General features: G+C 41.5%; 1 protein-coding gene across 1 annotated transcript in view; it reads left to right on the top strand.

Annotated features, from left to right (window-relative positions):
• Window positions 1-22,712, top strand: part of BMPR1B (bone morphogenetic protein receptor type 1B) — a gene marked incomplete at its 5' end in the record, with an annotated part of 107,234 nt that extends 84,522 nt beyond the window's left edge. The window contains 3 exons of the mRNA XM_082837852.1: window positions 16,327-16,502; window positions 20,576-20,706; window positions 22,167-22,712. Of these exons, the coding sequence (XP_082693978.1) occupies window positions 16,327-16,502; window positions 20,576-20,706; window positions 22,167-22,292 (433 nt within the window). The 3' untranslated portion in view covers window positions 22,293-22,712. The remainder of the gene's footprint in view (window positions 1-16,326; window positions 16,503-20,575; window positions 20,707-22,166) is intronic.
• Between the last annotated feature and the right edge of the window lie 676 nt (window positions 22,713-23,388).

The following is a 23,388-nucleotide window of genomic DNA, read 5'->3' as shown; positions in this document are numbered from 1 at the left end:
CTGTCATCGCACTCCCCGCGGTACCCACACCTTTCTTCCTCCTGTGTTCCTGTTGGACCTTTATTCCAGCTTCTCCTCCTTTCTCTCTATGGGTTCTGCTCTCTGTCTGCTTCTTGAATATTTTCCCACGTCTCGATTTCCTGCTGCAGATGCTTTTCCTTCCTAGTTCCCAGTTTTGATCAATCCATCCTAAAATGTGAGGCGCCTGGCATTTCCTTTGTTCCCTAAGTTTGTGATTTGCTCAGTTGCATGAATTCTGTGTCCGTGATATTCTCACTGGAACTGGGCCAGTTTGGGTCCTCCCTACCATTTTTCTAGATTCTGGAGTCAAACATTTTGTAGTGATTTCCACTTTCCAATTATTTTCTACATGCTGCTGCCAGATATATTTTCCTGAATCATAATTTTGGACATCATCGTGATTTCATAGTTTCCTATGGCTCTGGGTTAAAAGGTAGTTTCTGTTCTGAACACTTTATACTTTCTCACACCTTCAAGTGTTTTTAACATACTTTTATCTTATTCTGAGTACCCAACATCCCCTCTTTTATTTCAATAACTACTGCTTATCTTCAGTTTCTTCCTTTGGGACCCCTGTTATTCTTCCCTTACAAGCCTGATTTTCAGTGACTTTTCTCATACACTTCTATGTGACCCTGGCATGCTGTCATGACATTTCTCACACTATTGTGTGGTCATCATCGGCTGCTTATGTGTCATTCCTAGTGGAGACTAAGTTCCTTGAAGGTAAATACCGTGTTTTTCTCACATTACATGCCTTGTGCCTTTCCTTGGTGCCCATTACTTAGGGGTTGCTTCAGAATTTTGTATAAAGGATAAATGAATGATTCCATATGGACTATAGGATGAAGGGGAAAAGCATTTTTTTCGTAGCTCCAGAGATCTAGCGTGCTCCGGATTAAATCTACCTTTCTAGTTTTCTAGCGCACAGACTCTCCAATTTGTATGCCTTCTTTTGCAAAACTGAACCTATTTGTGTTTTCTCCATATATACTCCACGTTTGCTACTGCCTTGCTTTTGACTGAACAGCATCTAGCTTGGAATGCCCTTGCTTCTCCATGTAATGTAATCCAGTCTCAGAGTTGCGTTTATGTCACTTTACTCATCCCCCAGGTAGGAATAATGACATCATCTATTCTACTCCTGTAGTAATTTCCTGGCCCTTGTCTGCCTGATATTATAATGATTTTAGTACATGCCTCGTCTTGCCCTCCTCGTCCTTGGGCATCTCGAGAGCAGGATCTATGCCGCATTAATTAACGTATTTCCCATTGGACATGACATGGTGAGTTACCCATTATAGGTATTCCGGCATTGTTTTGAATCAGTAAATGTTGGCAATAGCAAAGTGATTAAGAGCTCATCTTCTTTATAGACCCAAAAACAAACAAGGAGAGTGAGTATCTGTTATATTTCTGAAACTTCGTTCTGCTTAATGTAACAGGAATGAACTAAATGAACTCTCAAATTTCATGCAAACCCTGATTTAGGAAGTGGAAGGAAGTGCTTTAAGAAATACATCAGAGTTTTATTTGGCGTATATTGACTAATTCATCAAGAGAGGAAGGCTATGAGGATACTGCCTCTGATGTATACCTGCACCTGTTGGGTGCACAGACCCCATATGGCTGAAGAGCCGCTGTGGGACCAGTTGCAATCCTGGGCCTCAGGTTCCTCTACATTAAATGGAGGTTGCATTTGATAATTTGAGGTCCTTTTCCTGTTTTTATTTTATATGTTTCAACAGAACTTTGGTCTGCTCATCTTTTGAGCCTCACTTTTAAACCTTGCTATATACGTTTCTTTGGTTTTCACTCTTTTCCTGACTTTCCTGTTTTGGGGTGTGGTGCATGTGCTCACACAGATATGTACAGCATTTTATACTAAGTGGGGTCAAAGCTAACCCAGTGTTGAGTTCTCAGACTTCATGTGTGAACTTCCTGTGAGAACTTAATCTTTACCCTGGTCTCTATGTGGTAAGTGTTCTCTCAGGCTTTTAAATCGTTTCTGGGAGGTTCCCAGGGAAGTTGAGAGCCACAGAGAAAGCAGACTGTGCATTAGAAATTTCCTGCTCATTTAATTTGTTTTTAATGCTGTATTGGTTTCTTCATGCATGCTCTTGTAAATGATGTAAGTGCTGATGCATTTCCTGCCCACAGAAGTTTAATCCGGGTGATGCCGTGGCAGACATTACCGTTACCCCAAATCTCTCTTGGGAGGAGAAAACAAAGACGTGTGAAATCCCTTGAAGGAACTTGCAGAGCTTTTCACTTTTCCCTCTGGAGGCTCAAGCAACCCTTCTGGTACTTCAGTGACAGAATGATATATTTTCTTAGGGGGGAAATAAATCCTGGCTTAGGGCCTCTCAGGTATTAAATTTTAAATAGAAAACCTGCAATGAAGACTGGGCTGTAACACACATCTCCCAGTTGATGATTATCGAATTGTCCAAGTGCAGAGGACAAGAGGGTGCTGAATGTCCTCAGTCTTTCAATGTCATTATTTTTACCACTGCTTCTGGTTTGTATACTTGGTGGTTTTTTTAAAAAGTGACATGGTTAAATCACTGGCCAAAGTCATAGACCAAGCTGTCGTGGCAGAGTCCGCACTCCCAGTCAGGGTTCCTGCCGCCTTATCTATCTTCTGTTGAAGAATTCTTATGTCAGGGTTCTGTTTCTAAGAAGCCCTGAGATTTCTCAATATTTAATCATGGGAGTAATGAGTTCTGTTGTAAATTGCTGTAGAAAACTCTCCTGCTTGGTTAACATCTGACCGGGCGGAGCTCAGTTCAGCAAATCAGTTCCATGGCTGTTTGCAAGGTACTTCAGGAAACACAAAGGATGTGCACAGCCCCTTCTTCTGAAGGCTCGTGAGAATATTTCATGCTCTGGGAGGTCATCTTAGTCTCCCTAAGAGATAATTCAGTATTCTCTCTTATGTTTCATGTGTAGTTAATTTCAAACATCAGTTGTGAGCCACAAGCAAACCAATGGCCTCCTTCACGTCTTCTGCCTCCTGCCCTTTTTTTTTTTCTTTTTTTTTCGGTACGCGAGCCTCTCACTGTTGTGGCCTCTCCCGTTGCGGAGCACAGGCTCCGGACGCGCAGGCTCAGCGGCCATGGCTCACGGGCCCAGCCGCTCCGCGGCATGTGGGATCTTCCCGGACCGGAGCACGAACCCGCGTCCCCTGCATCGGCAGGCGGACTCTCAACCACTGCGCCACCAGGGAAGCCCTCTCGTGCCCTTTTTTCATTGTTCTTTAAAGTTCAGTTCATATTTTTAAAAAAGCTTTTTATATTATTAAAGGTGTATGATGTTTGCTTCTCCTCTTTCTCTATTACCTTTTTATCTCCCTTCTCCCTCTCTCCCTCTCTCCCTGTGTAAGGCATCAACAACGTCCAGCAGAAGACCACCCACACGTGCCCAAAGGCTCAGTGAGGTAGAGCCACCTTGCTGGAGCTAACAGCTTGATTCCCCAGCTGGCCTCTGGCCACAGTGGGCTCTGCCTGTGATTCCATGAAACTCCCCCTTCAGTTGATGGGACACGGGGAGTGTGCACTGTGCTGACACATGCCATGGCTTTTTCCTCTACGTAACACTTCTTGCAAGAATTCCTGCTATGGATTTAAATTAGAAGCTTAATTAGCATAAAAATATTTAATATAAAGTCAGGTTAAGATAGATACTATATTTTTAAATATCCCCTTTATTTCCTGCCACCAAAATAATAATCTTCTTCCTGCCCTTCTTCCAGCACGTGATAGCCAAGAGTGTAGGGCACACCCTGCTCCACCAGATTGTATGGGCGCTCAGATTCATTCTCCGGTCCCCTCAGGATCCTGGTGGGAGGCCCCACTTTCAGCCTTCTGCACCCACGGGAGCTCTTTGATTCTTTCCCTCAGTTACGCTAATGCCTGCAGTGCACCCGCCACTGTAGACACCAGTGCTGGACCGAGGGGGGGACACTACAGGCAGCCGCCTGCGTACGAGCAGTAAGTTTTAGACAATAAAACCAATTAACATTATCGCTATGTGCAAAGTTCTAAACGGTGTCAGTGACAAAGTGACATCTCCAGTAGCGTGCATTCCTTCTACTGTCTTCTCCTTAGTATGCCCCTCCCTTGCACCTTCAGAAGAGAAGAGGAAAAGCTTAGTTTTGTATCTTTTTCTTTTCTCTCTTTCTCTCTCTCTTTCTCTCTCTCTCTCTCTCTCTCTCTCTGTCTCTCTCTCTCTCTCTCTCACACACACACACACACACACACACACACACACAGTATCAAAGTCATCTTTGCTTTACTTCCCCATTTGGAGCCGTTGCCGTAGGATCTCTCACTTACTTGGTGGCTCCAGGTGAGAGGAGCCACTCAAAGTGTGCATCCGTGTAGGGGGCCCTTTGTCATCAGTGTGGACCTCTTCCTTCACCATGCTGGCTTTCTTTTTATATCCTGCCACTGTCAGTCAAGTGACGTTGGTCAGAAATAGGAACTTGGTTGTCATGCCTCTTTATGGAACCCCAGCTGAGGGTACCCTAGGTTTTGAGATTCAAATAAAATTAGGCTTTATTGTCCCTATTCCTCCCTAGTGCAGCAGGGAACTCAGTGTCATTCACAGCACATCTGTGGATCCTAAGGAGCTTGTCTGCCTCTTTGTCACGTCAGCCTTACATCTCTGATACGTGTTGTACCTTTTCTACATGATGTAGCTGCTGATTCTTTTCTTCCGCAAACACTGTCAGCTCAAGATTGAACACATCTTTACTGGGGTGTGTTGTAGGGTATTGCATGAAATTTAGTTATTAAAATTCACACTACCAGAACATTTTTCCTATAGGACCTTAGTGTTTTGTCATAACCCTGGGCCTGGGAGAGAACCCCTCTTCTCTCCAGGTGGCTTGCCCCTTACCCCCAACCTCCCAAATTACCCATCTTTCCTTCCTTCCTTCCTCCCTCCCTCCCTCCCTCCCTCCTTTCCTTACTTCCCTCTATTTATTCATTTATTTATTTACATCTTTATTGGAGTATAATTGCTTTACAATGCTGTGTTACTTTCTGCTGTATAACAAAGTGAATCAGCTGCACATATACATATATCCCCATATCTTCTCCCTCTTGCATCTCCCTCCCACTCTCCATATCCCACCCCTCTAAGTGGTCACAGAGTACCGAGCTGATCTCCATGTGCTATACGGCTGCCTCCACTAGCTATCTATTTTACATTTGGTAGTGTATATAAGTCCATGCCACTCTCTCACTCCATCCCAGCTTACCCTTCCCCATCCCCGTGTCCTCAAGTGCATTCTCTACGTCTGCGTATTTATTCCTGTTCTGCCCCTAGGTTCATCAGAACCCTAATTTTTTTTTGATTCCATATATATGTGTTAGCATGCAGTATTTGTTTTTCTCTTTCTGACTTACTTCACTCTGTATGACAGACTCTAGGTCCATCCACCTCACTACAAATAACTCAATTTCGTTTCTTTTTATCACTGAGTAATAGTCCATTGTATATATTTGCCACATCTTCTTTATCCATTCATATGTCGAGGACACTTAGGTTGCTTCCATGTCCTGGCTATTGTAAATAGAGCTGCAATGAACATTTTAGTACATGACTCTTTTTGATTATGGTTTTCTCAGGGTATATGCCCAGTAGTAGGATTGCTGGGTCATATGGTAGTTCTATTTGTAGTTTTTTAAGGAACCTCCATATTCTCCATAGTGGCTGTATAAATTTACATTCCCACCAGCAGTGCAAGAGGGTTCCCTTTTCTCCACACCCTCTCCAGCATTTACTGTTTGTAGATTTTTTGATGATGGCCATTCTGACCGGTGTGAGGTGATACCTCATTGTAGTTTTCATTTGCATTTCTCTAATGATGTGTGATGTTGAGCATTCTTTCATGTGTTTGTTGGCAATCTGTATATCTTCTTTGGATAAATGTCTATTTAGGTCTTCTGCCCGTACTTGGATTGGGTTGTTTGTTTTTTTGATATTGAGCTGCATGAGCTGCTTGTAAAATTTTGCAGATTAATCCTTTGTCAGTTGCTTCATTTGCAAACATTTTCTCCCATTCCGAGGGTTGTCTTTTCATCTTGTTTATGTTTTCCTTTGCTGTGCAAAAGCTTTTAAGTTTCATTAGGTCCCATTTGTTCATTTTTGTTTTTATTTCCACTACTCTAGGAGGTGGGTCAAAAAGGATCTTGCTGTGATTTATGTCAGGAAGTGTTCTGCCTATGTTTTCCTCTAAGAGTTTTATAGTGTCTGGCCTTACATTTAAGTCTTTAATCCATTTTGAGTTTATTTTTGTGTATGGTGTTAGGCAGTGTTCTAATTTCATTCTTTTACATGTAGCTGTCCAGTTTTCCCAGCACCATTTATTGAAGAGGCTGTCTTTTCTCCATTATATATTCTTGCCTCCTTTATCAAAAATAAGGTGACCATATGTGCATGGGTTTATCTCTGGTCTTTCTGTCCTGTTCCATCGATCTATATTTCTGTTTTTGTGCCAGTACCATACTGTCTTGATTACTGTAGCTTTGTAGTATAGTCTGAAGTCAGGGAGCCTGATTCCTCCAGCTCCGTTTTTTTCCCTCAAGACTGCTTTGGCTATTTGGGGTCTTTTGTGTTTCCATACAAATTGTGAAATTTTTTGTTCTACTTCTGTGAAAATTGCCATTGGTAGTTTGATACACATTGCACTGAATTTGTAGATTGCTTTGGGTAGTATAGTCTATTTCACAATGTTGATTCTTCCAATCCAAGAACATGGTATATCTCTCCATTTGTTTGTATAATCTTTAATTTCTTTCATCAGTGTCTTACAGTTCTCTGCTTACAGGTCTTTTGTCTCCTCAGGTAGGTTTATTCCTAGGTATTTTATTCTTTTTGTTGCAATGGTAAATGGAAGTGTTTCCTTAATTTCTCTTTCATTTTTCATCATTAGTGTATAGGAATGCAAGAGATTTCTGTGCATTAATTTTGAATCCTGCTACATAACCAAATTGTTTGATTAGCTCTAGTAGTTTTCTGGTAGCTTCTTTAGGATTCTCTATATATAGTATAATTTCATCTGCAAACAGTGACAGCTTTACTTCTTCTTTTCCGATTTAGATTCCTTTTATTTCTTTTTCTTCTCTGATTTCTGTGGCTAAAAGTTCCAAAACTGTGTTGAATAATAGTGGTGAGAGTGGGCAACCTTGTCTTGTTCCTGATCTTAGTGGAAATGCTTTCAGTTTTTCACCATTGAGAATGATGCTGGCTGTGTGTTTGTCATATATGGCCTTTAGTATGTTGAGATAAGTTCCCTCTGTGCCTACTTTCTGGAGGGTTTTTATCATAAATGGGTGTTGAATTTTGTCAAAAGCTTTTTGTGCATCTCTTGAGATGATCATATAGTTTTTCTCCTTCAATTTGTTAATATGGTGTATCACATTGATTGATTTGAATATATTGAAGAATCCTTGCATTCCTGGGATAAACCCCACTTGATCATGGTGTATGATCCTTTAAATGTGCTGTTGGATTCTGTTTGCTAGTATTTAGTTGAGGATTTTTGCATCTATGTTCATCAGTGATATTGGCATGTAGTTTTCTTTCTTTTGTGACATCTTTGGTTTTGCTATCAGGGTGATGGTGGCCTTGTTGAAGGAGTTTGGAAGTGTTCTGCTATATTTTGGAAGAGTTTGAGAGGGATAGGTGTTAATGCTTCTCTAAATGTTTGATAGAATTTGACTGTGAAGCCATCTGGTCCTGGAATTTTGTTTGTTGGAAGATTTTTAATCACAGTCTCAGTTTCATTTCTTGTGGTTGGTCTATTTATATTTTCTATTTCTTCCTGGTTCAGTCTTGGAAGGTTGTGCTTTTGTAAGAATTTGTCCATTTTTTCCAGGTTGTCCATTTTATTGGTATAGAGTTGCTTGTAGTAATCTCTCATGATCCTTTGTATTTCTGCAGTGTCAGTTGTTACTTCTCCTTTTTCATTTCTAATTCTGTTGATTTGAGTCTTCTCCCTTTTTTTCTTGATGAGTCCAGCTAATGGTTTATCAATTTTGTTTATCTTCTCAAAGAAGCAGCTCTTAGTTTTATTGATCTTTGCTATCGTTTCATTCATTTCTTTTTCATTTATTGCTGATCTGATCTTTATGATTTCTTTCCTTTGCTAACTTTGGGGGTTTTTTTGTTGTTCTTTCTCTAATGGCTTTATGTGTAAGGTTAGGTTTTTTATTTGAGATTTTTCTTGTTCCTTGAGGTAGGATTGTATTACTATAAACTTCCCTCTTAGAACTGCTTTTGCTGCATCCCATAGGTTTGGGGTTATCGTGTTTTCATTGTCATTTGTTTGTAGGTAGTTTTTGATATCCTCTTTGATTTCTTCAGTGATCTCTTTGTTATTAAGTAGTGTATTGTTTAGTCTCCATGTGCTTGTACTTTTTACAGATTTTTTTCCTGTAGTTGATATATCTAGCCTCATAGCGTTGTGGTCGGAAAAGATACTTGATACGATTTCAACTTTCTTAAATTTACCGAGGCTTGATTTGTGACCCAAGATATGATCTATCCTGGAGAATGTTCCATGAGCACTTGAGAAGAGAGTGTATTCTGTTTATGGATGGAATGTCCTATAAATATAAATTAAGTGCATCTTGCTTAATGTGTCATTTAAATCTTGTATTTCCTTATTTATTTTCAGTTTGGATGCTCTGTCCATTGGTGAAAGTGGGGTGTTAAAGTCCCCTACTATGATTTTGTTACTCTCAATTTCCCCTTTTATGGCTGTTAGCATTTGCCTTATGTATTGAGGTGCTCCTATGTTGGGTGCACAAATATTTACAATTTTTACATTTTCTTCTTGGATTGATCCCTTGATCCTTATGTAGTGTCCTTCTTTGTCTCTTGTAATACTCTTTGTTTTAAAGTCTATTTTGTGTGATAGGAGAATTGCTACTTCAACTTTCTCTTATTTTTTTTTTTGTGATACGCGGGCCTCCCACCGCTGCGGCCCCTCTCGCTGAGGAGCACAGGTTCCGGACGCGCAGGCTCAGCGGCCATGGCCCACGGGCCCAGCCACTCCGCGGCATGCGGGATCCTCCTGGACCAGGGCACGAACCCACATCCCTTGCATCAGCAGGCGGACCCCCAACCACTGTGCCGCCAGTGAAGCTCCAGCTTTCTTTTGGTTTCCATTTGCACGGAATGTCTTTTGCCATCCCCTCACTTTCAGTCTGTATGTGTCCCTAGGTCTGAAGCGGGTCTCTTGTAGGCAGCATATATACGGGTCTTGTTTTTGTATCCATTCAGCCAGTCTGTGTCTTTTGGTTGGAGCATATAATCCATTTACATTTAAGGTAATTATCGATATGTATGTTCCTATTACCATTTTCTTAATTGTTTTGGTTTGTTATTGTAGGTCTTTTCCTTCTCTTGTGTTTCCTGCCTAGAGTAGTTCCTTTAGCATTTGTTGTAAAGCTCGTTTGGTGGTGCTGAATTCTTTTAGCTTTCGCTTGTCTGTAAAGGTTTAATTTCTCCATCAAATCTGAATGAGATCCTTGCTGGGTAGAGTAATCTTGGTTGTAGGTTTTTGCCTTTTATCACTTTAAATATGTCCTGCCACTCCCTTCTGGCTTGCAGAGTTTCTGCCGAAAGATCAGCTTTTAACCTTATGGGGATTTCCTTGTATATTATTTGTTGTTTTTCGCTTGCTGATTTTAATACTTTTTCTTTGTATTTAATTTTTGATAGTTTGATTAATATGTGTCTTGGCGTGTTTCTCCTTGGATTTATCCTGTATGGGAGTCTCTGTGCTTCTTGGACTTGATTAACTATTTCTGTTCCCATATTAGGAAAGTTTTGAATTGTAATCTCTTCAAATATTTTCTCAGTCCCTTTCTTTTTCTCTTCTTCTTATGGGACCCCTATAATTCGAATATTGGTGTGTTTAATGTTGTCCCAGAGGTCTCTGAGACCGTCTTCATTCTTTTCATTCTTTATTCTGCTCTGCAGTAGTTATTTCCACTATTTTATCTTCCAGGTCCCTTATCAGTTCTTCTGCCTCAGTTATTCTGCTATTGATTCTTTCTAGAGAATTTTTAATTTCATTTATTGTGTTGTTCATCATTGTTTGTTTGCTCTTCAGTTCTTCTAGGTCCTTGTTAAATGTTTCTTGTATTTTCTCCACTGTGTTTCCATGATTTTGGATCATCTTTACTATTAATATTCTGAATTCTTTTTCAGGTAGACTGCCTATTTGCTCTTCATTTGTTTGGTCTGGTAGGTTTTTATCTTGCTCCTTCATCTGCTGTGTGTTTCTCTGTCTTCTCATTTTGCTTATCTTACTGTGTTTGGGGTCTCCTTTTCTCAGGCTACACGTTCGTAGTTCACGTTGTTTTTGGTGTCTGCCCCCAGTGGCTAAGGTTGGTTCAGTGGGTTATGCAGGCTTCCTGGTGGAGGGGACTAGTGCCTGTGTTCTGGTGGATGAGGCTGGATCTTGTCTTTCTGATGGGCAGGACCACATCCGGTTGTGTGTTTTGGGGTGTCTGTGACCTTATTATGATTTTAAGCAGCCTCTCTGATAATGGGTGGGTTGTGTTCCTGTCTTGCTAGTTGTTTGGCATGGGGTGTCCAGCACCGGAGCTTGCTGGTCTTTGAGTGGAGCTGGGTCTTAGCACTGAGATGGAGATGTCTGGGAGAGCTCTTGCTGTTTGATATTATGTGGAGCTGGGAGGTCTCTGGTGGACCAATGTCCTGAACTTGGGTCTCCCACCTCAGAGGCACAGGCCTGACACCCGGTCAGAGCACAAAGACCCTGTCAGACACATGGCTCAGAAGAAAAGGGAGAGAAAAAGAAAGAAAGAAAGAAAAATAAAATAAAGTTACTAAAAAAAAAATTTTAAAAATTTAAAAGTAATTATAAAATAAAAGAGCAACCAAACCAAAAAACAAATCCATCTATGATAACAAGCGCTAAAAACTATACTAAAAAAAGAAAGTAGACAGACAGAACCTTAGGGCAAATGGTAAAAGCAAAGCTATACAGACAAAATCACACACAGAAGCATACACATACTCACAAGAGAAAAAGGAAAAAAAAAAATATCGTTGCTCCCTAAGTTCACTGCCTCAATTTTGCGATGATTCGTTGTCTATTCAGGTATTCCACAGATGCAGCGTACATCAAGTTGACTGTGGAGATTTAATCTGCTGCTCCTGAGGCTGCTGGGAGAGATTTCCCTTTCTCTTCTTTGCACAGCTCCCAGGGCTCAGCTTTGGATTTGGACACGCTTCTGGGTGTGGATCGCCTGAGGGTGTCTGTTCTTCGCAGGGTTAAAGGAGCCGCTGATTCGGGGGCTCTGGCTCACTCAGGCCATGCATTCTCCTGGGGAAGTTGTCCCTGGATCACGGGACCCTGGCAGTGCCGGGCTGCACAGGCTCCCGGGAGGGGAGCTGTGGAGAGTGACCTGTGCTCGCACACAGGCTTCTTGGTGGCGGCAGCAGCAGCAGCCTTAGCGTCTCATGCCCATCTCTGGGGTCCGCGCTGATAGCCGCGGCTCACGCCCGTCTCTGGAGCTCCTTTAAGCAGCGCTCTTAATCCCCTCTCCTCGCGCACCAGGAAACAAAGAGGCAAGAAAAAGTCTCTTGCCTCTTCGGCAGCTCCAGACTTTTCCCCGGACTCCCTCCCGGCTAGCCGTGGCGCACTAACCCCCTGCAGGCTGTGTTCACGCTGCCAACCCCAGTCCTCTCCCTGCGCTCCGACCGAAGCCCGAGCCTCAGCTCCCAGCCCCGCCCGCCCCGGCGGGTGAGCAGACAAGCCTCTCGGCCTGGTGAGTGCCGGTCGGCCCTGATCCTCTGTGCGGGAATCTCCGCTTTGCCCTCCGCACCCCTGTTGCTGTGCTCTCCTCCGCGGCTCCGAAGCTTCCCCCCTCCGCCACCCGCAGTCTCCATCCGCGAAGGGGCTCCTAGTGTGTGGAAACCTTTCCTCCTTCACGGCTTCTTCCCACTGGTGCAGGTCCTGTCCCTATCCTTTTGTCTCTGTTTTTTCTTTTTTCTTTTGCCCTACCCAGGTACGTGGGGAGTTTCTTGCCTTTTGGGAGGTCTGAGGTCTTCTGCCAGCATTCAGTAGGTGTTCTGTAGGAGTTGTTCCACGTGTAGATGTATTTCTGATGTATTTGTGGGGAGGAAGGTGATCTTCACGTCTTACTCTTCTGCCATCTTGAAGGTCTCTGACTGTTCATCTCTTACTCAGAAAATTTTAGGTATTTTTATTTTATACTGTCCCAGCCCTGCTGTCTCTAAAGTTCATAAGAAAAGTACCCATTAAAGTATGATTCTAGCACAGGGTTTTTTCCTGGAGAGGAATTTACTCAACATCCCTTAACTTATTTTATTCAAATTTTACTTTTATTTTCTTCCAGTTCCACTTAAATCTGTATCTTAGTGGTACTCACATTAACAGGGACAAAAGCCTTGTTGGATCTAGTAGAAGTATTAGTTGTAAAAACATGATTGGGTAACAGTGCCCCTGTAATTCTCTAAACCCAGTTCTTTAATCATGACCCTTTTGTGCAAATATTTCCATCCCTTCTCTATGGGAAAGGAGAAGAGAGATCGTGTTTCCTCTACAGTGAATGCAGCACCCACATTTTGATGGTAGAAATGTATCTTTTCTGTACTTTTGTCCAGTTTATTTAGAGGACTTTTGATCTTCAGAGCCTTGTGCCTCTAACCTGTGCCTTAATCCTTGATATGTATACTTTTCTTGGTCCTCATCCTGCTGTTCTTTTTATTTATAATATATTTTGAACATACAGATAATATAAAAAATAATGAGTCACTCATGTAATAATTTAAGAATGACATTAACAATTGGTCTTATTTTTGTCTGGTCTTTTTTCTTAAAAAAAGAAATCCAGTGTTAAAGGACCCTTTTGTATTCTCCTCCCTGTTTTATCCTCCCTTTTCCACCCAGAAGTAACCAGTATCCTGGTTGGCATTTATATTTCCTGTATGTGATTTGACAATTTACACACATATGTGTGCGTGTAGCCACTGCGGCACATGGAATCATGTTGTGGGTTCGGAGTTCTTCTCCGACTCTGCCCCCTTGTGCTGTATCCATCTTTTCTTGCCAACATCGGCTCTCAGCCCTCCCGCCCTCCATGGAAAAGGAAGGCAGGGGAAGCTGAAGGCAACCTGGCCTTTTCTTCTTCCCCCCTTCTTCTTGGCCCTTTCCGTCAGTGACTCCGTACCTAGCCTCAAGGCTCGGCACTGTCTGACTCTACTTCCCGTCTCTTTTTCTTCTTTTACTCTTGCTGCCCGAGTGTTAAATCACTTTAATTTCTCCTTTTGGTCTTGAAGATTAATACAAGTTCCATTTTTCTCTGCCCTTATTTGAGGACGGGTAAGATGATGTGACTGAAGACCTGGGAGAGAAATACAGTATAATTACTTTCAAGTAGAGAAACCCTCCCGAGGGAAGAAGGGACAGAGCTGTGTATCTTGGAGCATCTGATACTTTGTAATGTCAGCTGGGAATTACTTATAGTTAGTATGTTTGTTCTTTAAATATAGTGCTAAAGGCATGTGCCGTTGGGTTAATAGTCACCTGTTACAAAATTAATTTGCTTAACAAAATTCAGTTTATCTTCCTGTATACCTGTAATGTCTCCTTTCATGGTCTACAGAAATTTTTACGTATCTCCTTAAATCACCCACAGTGACGTTTACTATAAAAAGGCCTTTTCCTTCTTTCGTTTAAAGTATATTCTTTATCTGCCATGTGCAAGGCACACTGTGAGTGGAGATGAAGGGGGCTGTGCTCTTTAGGGACATAACAAATGATGATGACAGTTATTCAGAGCTCAGAGGAGTTTACTGTCTTAGGGTGGAAGATGGATATTTATTGAGATACTACAAGGGAGAATATTTATTCAGATTCTTCTAGGGGAAGATATTTACTCAGATACTCCCAGGGGAGATGTTTATTCAGATACTAGTGGGGAAACCCCTAGGATGGGGAGAGGAAGGTTGAAGAGGTACGGCAGTGCCGAGCACACGTGGCCTGTGTAAGGGACTGGTTTGGGGGCCTTTGATGGGCAAGCCACATCCTTGACTATATGTTTTTTCAGTGTGTGAGGGAATGAGAGTTTAGAGAACTATGTATAGTCTGCCCATCACAGATCTTAATTCCGTTATCATCGAATACCAGTTACCTCTTAGTTTTCCAATAGATGTCTCCATGTCACGAATTCCATCAGCCCTTCCTGGCCTCCCGAATCCAAATAAAACATTAAGGACCTAAGTGTAAGAATGGAAAGGAATTGCCTAAAATCTTTATCCCCTGTGGTCAGAGTATGTCTTTGGCTTAAATGCGCTCCTGTAGGGCCCATGCTAGGACTGTTTCTGGTTTCCCTTCCCAGGACATGTTCTGGAATGTAATTTAGGCCCCTTACCATCTTCTTTCCATCTGCAAACCCCCATGTTCGTTTCTCTGCATAGAACCCAGAATCCTCTATCCAATCCCAGCACTGTCTTTCTCTAATGATTCAAAATTATAAATTATAACACACACATATAACATATTAATGAAATATCCACTGTGTGTTCACATAAGAGGTGTCAGTGGGTAGAAGAGGAGAGAAATTGCTTTATAATTGAAGATGGAGCCTTTGTGGCATCTTTTAAATCTAATGGTTATCATTAAGCCTCTTCTCTGCTCAACGTTCCTTCCTTACTGTGTACTATTTAGGTACACAGGTGACATTTTTCTATTGTATCCTGCTGGTAAATACTATGATTCACGTTTTAAACTCTTTCTAGTCTTAGAAAAGAGCCCAGAGCACTAAGACCTACGTTCACAGATGGTAAGGAGTACCAACCAGCTCGGTAGTTTTTTTTCATTTTAAGCAATTTCCACTTTAACTTTTATTTTAGGAAAAGAGGCTCCTTCAGAGTTGTTGCTTTTAGAAGATCCCAAGGGGCCTAATGAGTATCCTAGTGACACGTCTGATGAAATAGCTTTAGCTTAAGGATTTTAGCTGGAAGTGAATTTTAAACGGTCGTAAGAATGAAGCTGTATAAGTGTTAGTAAATGTAAACAGTGTTGAGATATACAGAGTTTTAGAAGACAGAGATTGAGGCGATAAGATCAGGCCCAGAGGGTTTTTCCCCAAAAGCCACTAGTGTTTCGCTAAGTTTGCAGTTGTCTGTGACACAGCATGATAAATGTGATATCTGACTTATGCAACTGTTTTCCACGTTGAGGAAAAAGAACATGTAAATGCTTGAGAGTCAGTGGAGTGTGATGAAAAGAAAAAGAAAAACTCTTTCTTGGGAATCAGGAGAGAGGAAGGTTTATCCAAGATTTTCCACAAACTTCAGTTTAATTGTGAGTTTTTGTACAAGACCTTTTCTGTCTCATAGTTTCATCATCCGTCTAAATGGGGGCTCATCACCCCTCAGTCCCAGTAGTTTCTATTGAGCTGTGGGACTTGTTAGACTTGTGCTGTGTGCTCGCTGCTGCACTGGCAGCGATGTCACACGCATCCTGTCATTTAATGGTCAGCCCCTCGAGTCATCATAGTTTAGCAGCTCTGCAACATGGGTTCGTAGCTCCGGCTCCAGCTCGCGGCACCGAGGCCGTGGTTCCCGTGTGCCAGCCTCTAGATCGATGTCCTTCCATCAGGAATTTCTTCGCCATCTGTGGGGAATAATAACGAATGGATCATGTTGTGAGATTTTCTTAAAGCTAAAGATATTATATTCAGTGACTTCCTTTTGCTATTAAAAATACATGTTATTCGGTTTATGAAATAATAGTGATAGTAGAAAGCTCTTTTATAGGTCTCTGCTTATCAAAATAAAACATTTGCAAATCTTTGTTGGTCCTCTCCTCCCATCCCTTTTTACTTGTTTGTACTTTACTTTTTACTTGCTATAAAAGCCTCCCAACACTTGGCTTAAGAAATACTGTCTCAAACCAAATTGACATGTGCACCTGCCAATTTTATGAGCAAAGCAACTAAAATATGAAGGGAAGGATGGTATTTTCTAGATATTTAGCAATAACTTAGAGCTTACACTTGATCTAGTGGCAATGCTATCCTATATGTGGCAGCTTCATCCTGATTGAACATCATCTACATTGGGTTTTTACCTGTGAATATTTAACTTTTGGCAGGAAGCATTTTTTAAGGAACCCTGGAAGGATATCCTTTCCCACCTTTCATTAAAGCCCTGGGTCAGGAATCACCTTGATTGTCATTTGTTGGTCCTCCTCAGTGCTTATAGTGCTTTGCTTTACTTTTTCCTTAGTGATACGAATGAAGTTGACATACCACCCAACACTCGAGTTGGCACCAAACGCTATATGCCTCCAGAAGTGTTGGATGAGAGCTTGAATAGAAATCACTTTCAGTCTTACATCATGGCGGACATGTACAGTTTTGGACTCATCCTGTGGGAGGTTGCTAGGAGATGTGTATCAGGAGGTAAGTGACAGCGATACTGTTGGAGCTGCTACAAACCCTTTCTTTCTGATCAGAAATCAGAGTTGTCTTGTTTGCAGAATCAGCTTTGATTTGATTTTCCCCTTTATTTCTGTTGACGCAGACTCAGTCCTCCCAGGAAACGATATTTAACCTCTTAGAATTATCTTTGACTGCCTCCTTCCCTTCGCCAGCTACTCATGAGTCTCTTCCAGAGCTTCCTCTTGCCTTTTCAGAGATCACCCCCTTCCACCATATGTGTTTTCTCCTTTCTCTCTTGAGCTCTTCCTCCAGCAGTTGCTCTGTCAAGTCAGACCCCCCTCTCCTGCCCCTTCCAGCTTCTTCCTACCAACCTCCTGGCTCCACCCCCAACATCGGTGACGCTTTCCCTGTGGCTTCCTGTGCACAGATGAAGGGAGACACAGAAATGTAGGGCGGGGCACCCGTTGTGGAACCCCTCTACTTCTTGACTTTCTGTAATACTTCCTCATGAAGCAGTTTGAAAACATCAGTTTGTATCAAAAGGAAGTTCAAGCCTAAGAATATCATGATTGTTCATGATAACTTTTCTACAAACGTAAGGATTCCCTAGTAAGACTAAGAAGACATTCTTAAATATTCAGAGGTAACATTGTTGCTTGTAGTATTTTGCTGACTGCCGCATGATCTGTTTTTGAGTAGGGGAGGGGCTGAGTTGCAGGCTCTTCAGTATCAAGCGCCCTGTTTATGCCTCTACTCACGATTGTGCTCGTTCAGAAACCTTGACACTGCTGCCTTTCCTCGTGACGGCTAGTTCCTCACGTTCTCAAAACGTTGAGCTTGTCCAAGAGTGTGAAAGTGCAGCATGCACTTAACTAGTAGGGGGATTCTTTTTCTCGGACCTGCCGTTTATTATCTGTGAACCTTTGACAGGTTACTAAATTTTTCCGTTTCCGTTTTTTTATTGTCAGAAAGAGGTGAATTATTGGATCTACCTCAGATGGTTGTGAGGTTTCAATGATTGTAGAAAGAATGAAAACTGCCTGGCGTATAACTAGCACTCAGTACGTGTTAGCTATTATTTTGAATTTTCATTTTGGTTGGCAGAGACTTAACTTATATTTAGATTAATATTTAAATAGGAAGGAGAAACAGCAAATCAACAGGCATTCACACTTTTGTAGAAAGATCATCTTCAATGATGTCGTGCCTTCTAATCACTCTGGGAATTCTGTGCCTCTTAAAATAGAACACATTCCCTCTAAAGTAAGAGAAGTCTTTAGTCCAAAAGGAAAGTTAATGCATGTAGGAAAATTTTCCTAACCAGATATTCTATAAATCTCTCATCATAATTATGATCTCATGCTTTATTAAGAATAAATGAGCCTATTTTTGAATAATATGCCTACACTTATTTTATTGACAGGTTTATAGAAGTTAAAGGAGTAGTAAAGTACAAGATTACTTTTCTAATTATGTTTTCCTAACATCTAAAGCGAATAGGGCTACAGGAGGCCTATATTTGAAAACTGGAGGAGGACCGGAATAAAGGAGAAATGATTCTCTGCTTAAAAAAAAAAGCCAGCCTTATGTAAACAGCAGGATATTAATTGCCTTGCTAGGGCTGTCTTTGCCTGTGGAGGTTCAAGAGGTACTAAAATGTTACCTTTGGTACTAAAGTGTATGAGATTGATGTATATTTGTCAGAGATTCCCAGCTCTACCTCATAGCAACTATATGGCCTTGGGCAAGTTACTTAATCCTTCGAAGCCAACTTTCCTCATCTGTAGAGTGTGTATAATAATGCTATCTCATAAATGTGTTTGTGAGAATTTAATAAGATAAATTATATAACATACCTACCTCCATGCCTGGTAGATAGTAGACTCGCAATAAATGAGTTTCTTTTCTCCTCCAGGCAGGCAAAGCACACACATTCTATTCTCTAGCACTTTCCTTTATGAAGATATTGCAAGTTTGGGGGCTCATCTTTCTAGTCCAGGTACTTTTGGGTGAAGTAGACACATCCAGCTGTAGGCCTTTCAAACTCTGGAAGCAAAAGAAAGTTTTGAAGTTTCAAACACAAAGGCAGCAGACATGGGAAATTTTGATAACTTAATTGCATGGTAAGGAGAAAGGGGTAAGGCCTAGAGTTCAAAGACGGACTCAGATCAGTTGATAATTTTATGTGGTTGGCTCTATATCTGTTTTCGTATATGCACCTACCCCACCATCCATGCATTAGTCCATCCAGATAATGGCACCAGCATTAGGCACTGAGGGAAATTTGAGATAAATTAGATTGACATCATCCTTTCTCTCAAGATGTTTCCTGAGCCATTGCCTTGAGAATTAGAAAAGGAGGAAGAACGGGAATGAAGTGAGCGTCTCCTATCCATTAGACCTTGTGCTTTCCTGATCTTCTGTAGAGATGACACACAGTGGAAGGAAATAGTAACATAGATAATACGTATAATTATGCTCTGTGATCTCAGCAGGGGACAGAATAAATGGTGAGTTGGAATGGTCTGAAAAAACTGTCGAACCTTCTAGTCCTTTATGATTATAAATGGGTTTGAGTTTACAAGAAAGGACATAATACAGGCTCCAGATTTTTTTTAGAGTAAACCCTCAGTGAATTTTATGATGTAGTGTATTATCTTCCGACCTGGTGGTAGCTGTCATGGTCCAAACGCAGGTTGGAAAAGAATTTCCAGACACAAGGCAGAATGTAAAGAAGATAGAATTGATTAGAGGGAAGGGTCGCTGCCAGAACAGCGGGCAGACTTCCTAGTAGTCTGGGAGAGTCGAGCCTGAACATGTGCTATTGATCAGTTTTTGTAGCCAGAAAACAAAGGAATGGTCCAAGGTGAAAATGTCGTTTACTGACTGGTAGAGACACATGTACCTTCCTTCTATAGGGTGGGAGTGGGACAGGGCATATGCCTTTCCTTATTTGGGACAGGTTCTGTTGCCCAGGTGGGCGTCACCCAGGTGGGCTCAGGAATTTCGTAACCATGGCAACATAGTGGGGAGGGCGATTAAGAGTCTGGTAGGGGGTGTAACGCTGAAACTTTTTCAGGCAGGGTTGTCCTTTGTCCTTGAAGCACCATTGTCTTTGGAGCACCACAGTATCATCTTGTTCAGATAAAAAGCAATGAAATTTCTATAAAAGATGATTTAGGATAGGGAGAAATGGTTCTCTGGAAAGACTGTTCAGAGCAGCATCCTCTGAGGACAGAGGCTGCTTATAATTACTGTGAGGAGTTACTCAAATAATGTCAGAAAGAAGACACAGGCAGCCTGCTCTTTTAAAGGACAAGAGGAAAAAAGGTAGAAATTAGATACTAGGGAAATGAAGTGGGATAGAATTTAGCATAAGTACCTTTCCTTAAAGATGACATTCTTTTGTATTTCTTAACCGTTCTTTCAACACTACATATTTTTTTTTCTAATAGTGATACATTTCTTGTAGACAGTTCAGATAGATGCAGGAAATTTAGAGAAGAAAAATCAGACAGTCATTGCACCTAAAAATCATGGTTAATATTTTCAGATGTGTATAGTTTTCTAAATTTTAAATGTGCAAAAATGCATTCTTATGATTAAGCAGAACAAATGTAAATCTGACATTTTGTTCAAGTAGGATACACTGGCGAATTTATTATGAGGTTCACAAACGCACGCTGCAGTAGTAGAAATAGTTACATATTGTGCAGTATGCATTTGGGGTGTGTCTGGCAAATTCGCAACGAGATTTAATATAGATTTTAACACGTTGGCGCACGGTACAAGAGCCTTTATAAAATCAGAAGTAAACTTGAGATGCTTGTTTACTTAGCTTTTGGAAGTTAGAAAAAAGGCTTGAAGGCATATAATATGTTTCATTATGCTTTCTTTTCACTTTTAAAACTTAGATCGTATCGTTCGGGCACATTGTTTTCAAGGTTGGTGCTGGTTTTGCTTTTGTTTTTGCTGTTTTTCAACCTGAACTTGTCTTTGGTACCGATAGAACTTTCCTTAGAGAATAGTTTATTTGTGAGACTTTTATTTCCTCTTCACAGAAAATAATAACGTTAATGAAACCATATTTTCAGGTATAGTGGAAGAATATCAGCTTCCCTATCATGATCTAGTGCCCAGCGATCCCTCTTATGAGGACATGAGAGAGATCGTGTGTATCAAGAAGCTGCGTCCCTCCTTCCCCAACCGGTGGAGCAGTGATGAGGTGAGGCTGTAGGTCACCATGTGGTTGTGACCAGTGTCAAAACGGACTTTTCTCCTTTTGCCAAAATTCCAAATATTTATCACAGGAATTCTTTTTCTTTGCTGTGATGTAAGGGTGCCTCATGGCAGTAATTTATATGGAGCTGAGCGCAGTGTGTTAAATTATCTGTTCCTTTCTCCTCTTTGATTTTGCCACTTCCAAAATACATGGAATGGGTCAGCATTTAGCCTGCATAATCGGTAACATTATTTCATTTGTTGGTGATGTCCTGACACTTGCATAAAGGCCGTTAAATAACTGCACGTGTGTTTGTAAAGCATCGTGAATTTTCTCCATGGCAAACTCACGTACAGCATTCTCCCGTTTTGATGAGAGAAAAGTAAGGCATCTGAAGAATTCGGGTTTCTATACACAGAAGTGGTACAAGTTGACCTAGTCGAGATGCCCGACTGTGCTGTGGTTCTCCGTCAATAAGGATGACGCAATGCTGTGGGAAAAATCCACATTTGGCCTGGCTCTGAGCCCGTCCTGGTGAAACCTAACCAGATCTAACAAGGAGCTGCCCAGAGGAAGGAGTGAGCCGGCCAGCCTTGCCTTTCCTGCCCCACCTGCCCTCTGAGCCTCTAAACCTGTCCAGGAACATTCAGAGAGGAGTTTGAAGCATCCCCCCAAAAAATGTACCAAAGTCAGTGCAGACAAGTGGACAGAACACTGTTTATAAATGAGTTCTTCACTGTTAAATGCATTTCCAAATAACCTTTGGTTCATTGGTTTTGTGGCCAGTTACTGAAATGCTAAATAATACATATGTTTTCCAGTGAGCTGTGCAGAAAGCTTTATGAAATGCTGGAATTTATATTATTTTGAAGGTGGTTATGGGCATTGGTATTACTCAAAATCCCTTCACTGAGGATTTCTAATGAAGTGAAATTGTGCTTTTCAACAGGAAGGCCAATAATTGATGTACCACAGGAGAACACAGGAGAAAGTTGTAGTGAGGCTGTGCACAGGTCATTAATCTTGTTAAATGGTACAGTGTGATGCTATTATTATAGCAGACAGCTGTGATTTAGGAATAACCATGTTTGTTTGAATAGTATGGAATTAGATAAAAGATTTGAGCTCACCGGGTGTTAGAAACAATCTGGGAGTGTGCAGTGGAATACAGACTCCCTGGGTATTTTTGTATGTGTTTAATCTGACTTCAGAGGCGCTCTTGTACGATCAGCAAAACCACCTGCTTGCTCCTATCACAAGGAAGCCATGAAAATCTGTTTTCATCATTTAAGCTTTGCATGATGAGAGAAGAAATTTTATGGAATTTTACGCCTACATGGTTTTAAGAGTATCTTTAAAAATATATATTCAAACTTCAGAAACCCAAAACTAAACGCCAATCCCAAGTGCCAGCCTTACAGATAATACATTTCTCTAACTCCTTTTCCTTTTCCTTCCCGCAGTGTCTAAGGCAGATGGGGAAACTCATGACAGAATGCTGGGCTCACAATCCTGCTTCAAGACTGACAGCACTGCGGGTTAAGAAAACACTTGCCAAAATGTCAGAGTCCCAGGACATTAAACTCTGAATTGAGGGCAAAAATAAGCATCTCTGGAGAAAGCCAGTAGCTACTCTTCTGTCTGTGGGCAGAGCAAAAGATGTTCCAGAAGCGTCCACAGTACAAGCCGTGAACGTCGTCCTGCTTCCCAGTAAGTTTAGCCTCACCTCTCAGGGAGCAGCTTGGACAAAGAGAAGTTCCCAGAAACACGGATTCATCGTGTCTGTTTGTAGGAGGGAGAAACTGTTTGGGTAACTTGTTCAAGATACGATGCATGTTGCTTTCTAAGAAAGCCCTGTATTTTGGGATTGCCTTTTTTTTTTTTTTTTTCCAAAAGATGCTTTAATTTTGCCAAAATAAAACAAATAATGTAGATGTTTTAAGGTTTATACTATTATAGTTTAAATAATAACAGCAAAGTTCTTCCCAGAAACTCTCCTGGAAGGTAAATTCAAATACGTGTTTCCATTGGTAAAATTCTGTTGCACTCTACCAACCAACAGTCGGTGAAGTTGGAGAACAGCATGGAACTCACCTTCAGAGCCCCTGCGCCCTGCGCCTCTTCAGACCGCTCGGGCCAGGCCTGCACCGGGGCGGCCGCAGCAATGTGAATGCACCCGGGTACAAGCACCACCTGTCTGGGACCACGTTTGGGGATTCCTACAGGTGACCTTTTGCAGCTTTATAGGATATGGAACAAATGAAGGTTTTATGGGACTCTGTTAGAAGTAAATGTTGACACTGTTCCTCAGAACCGCTTTGTGTTTCTGATTCTGGTAGGCTTTTTCTTTCACGGTAAAGTCCCTTCCTTTTCGTTAAACACAAACAAAGCTGTTTTTTTTTTTATGGGCAGAGAATTGACCCATACATGCTTTTGATCTCTCAAATGAAGGGGTCAATATTAAGTATAAAATTGCCATCAGTTGTGTTGAAGACAAGGCGCTTTAGAATAGAGATACTTTGCTCTTGTGCTGTGAGAAGATAGTGTCAGCAAGGTAGGGGATGAGGGTACAGGTGCACATGGCTTGTTTCTTCCGTACGTGGAAGAGCCCTTCACAGAGCGCAAGGGGAAATGTATGCACAACTTACTATGTACAGACAAATATGGTTTCTTTTTGTTATTATC

This window comes from Leucopleurus acutus, assembly GCF_964270905.1.
Source record: "Leucopleurus acutus genome assembly, chromosome: 4".
Taxonomy (NCBI): domain Eukaryota; kingdom Metazoa; phylum Chordata; class Mammalia; order Artiodactyla; family Delphinidae; genus Leucopleurus; species Leucopleurus acutus.
This window is presented reverse-complemented; position numbering and strand designations above follow the sequence as displayed.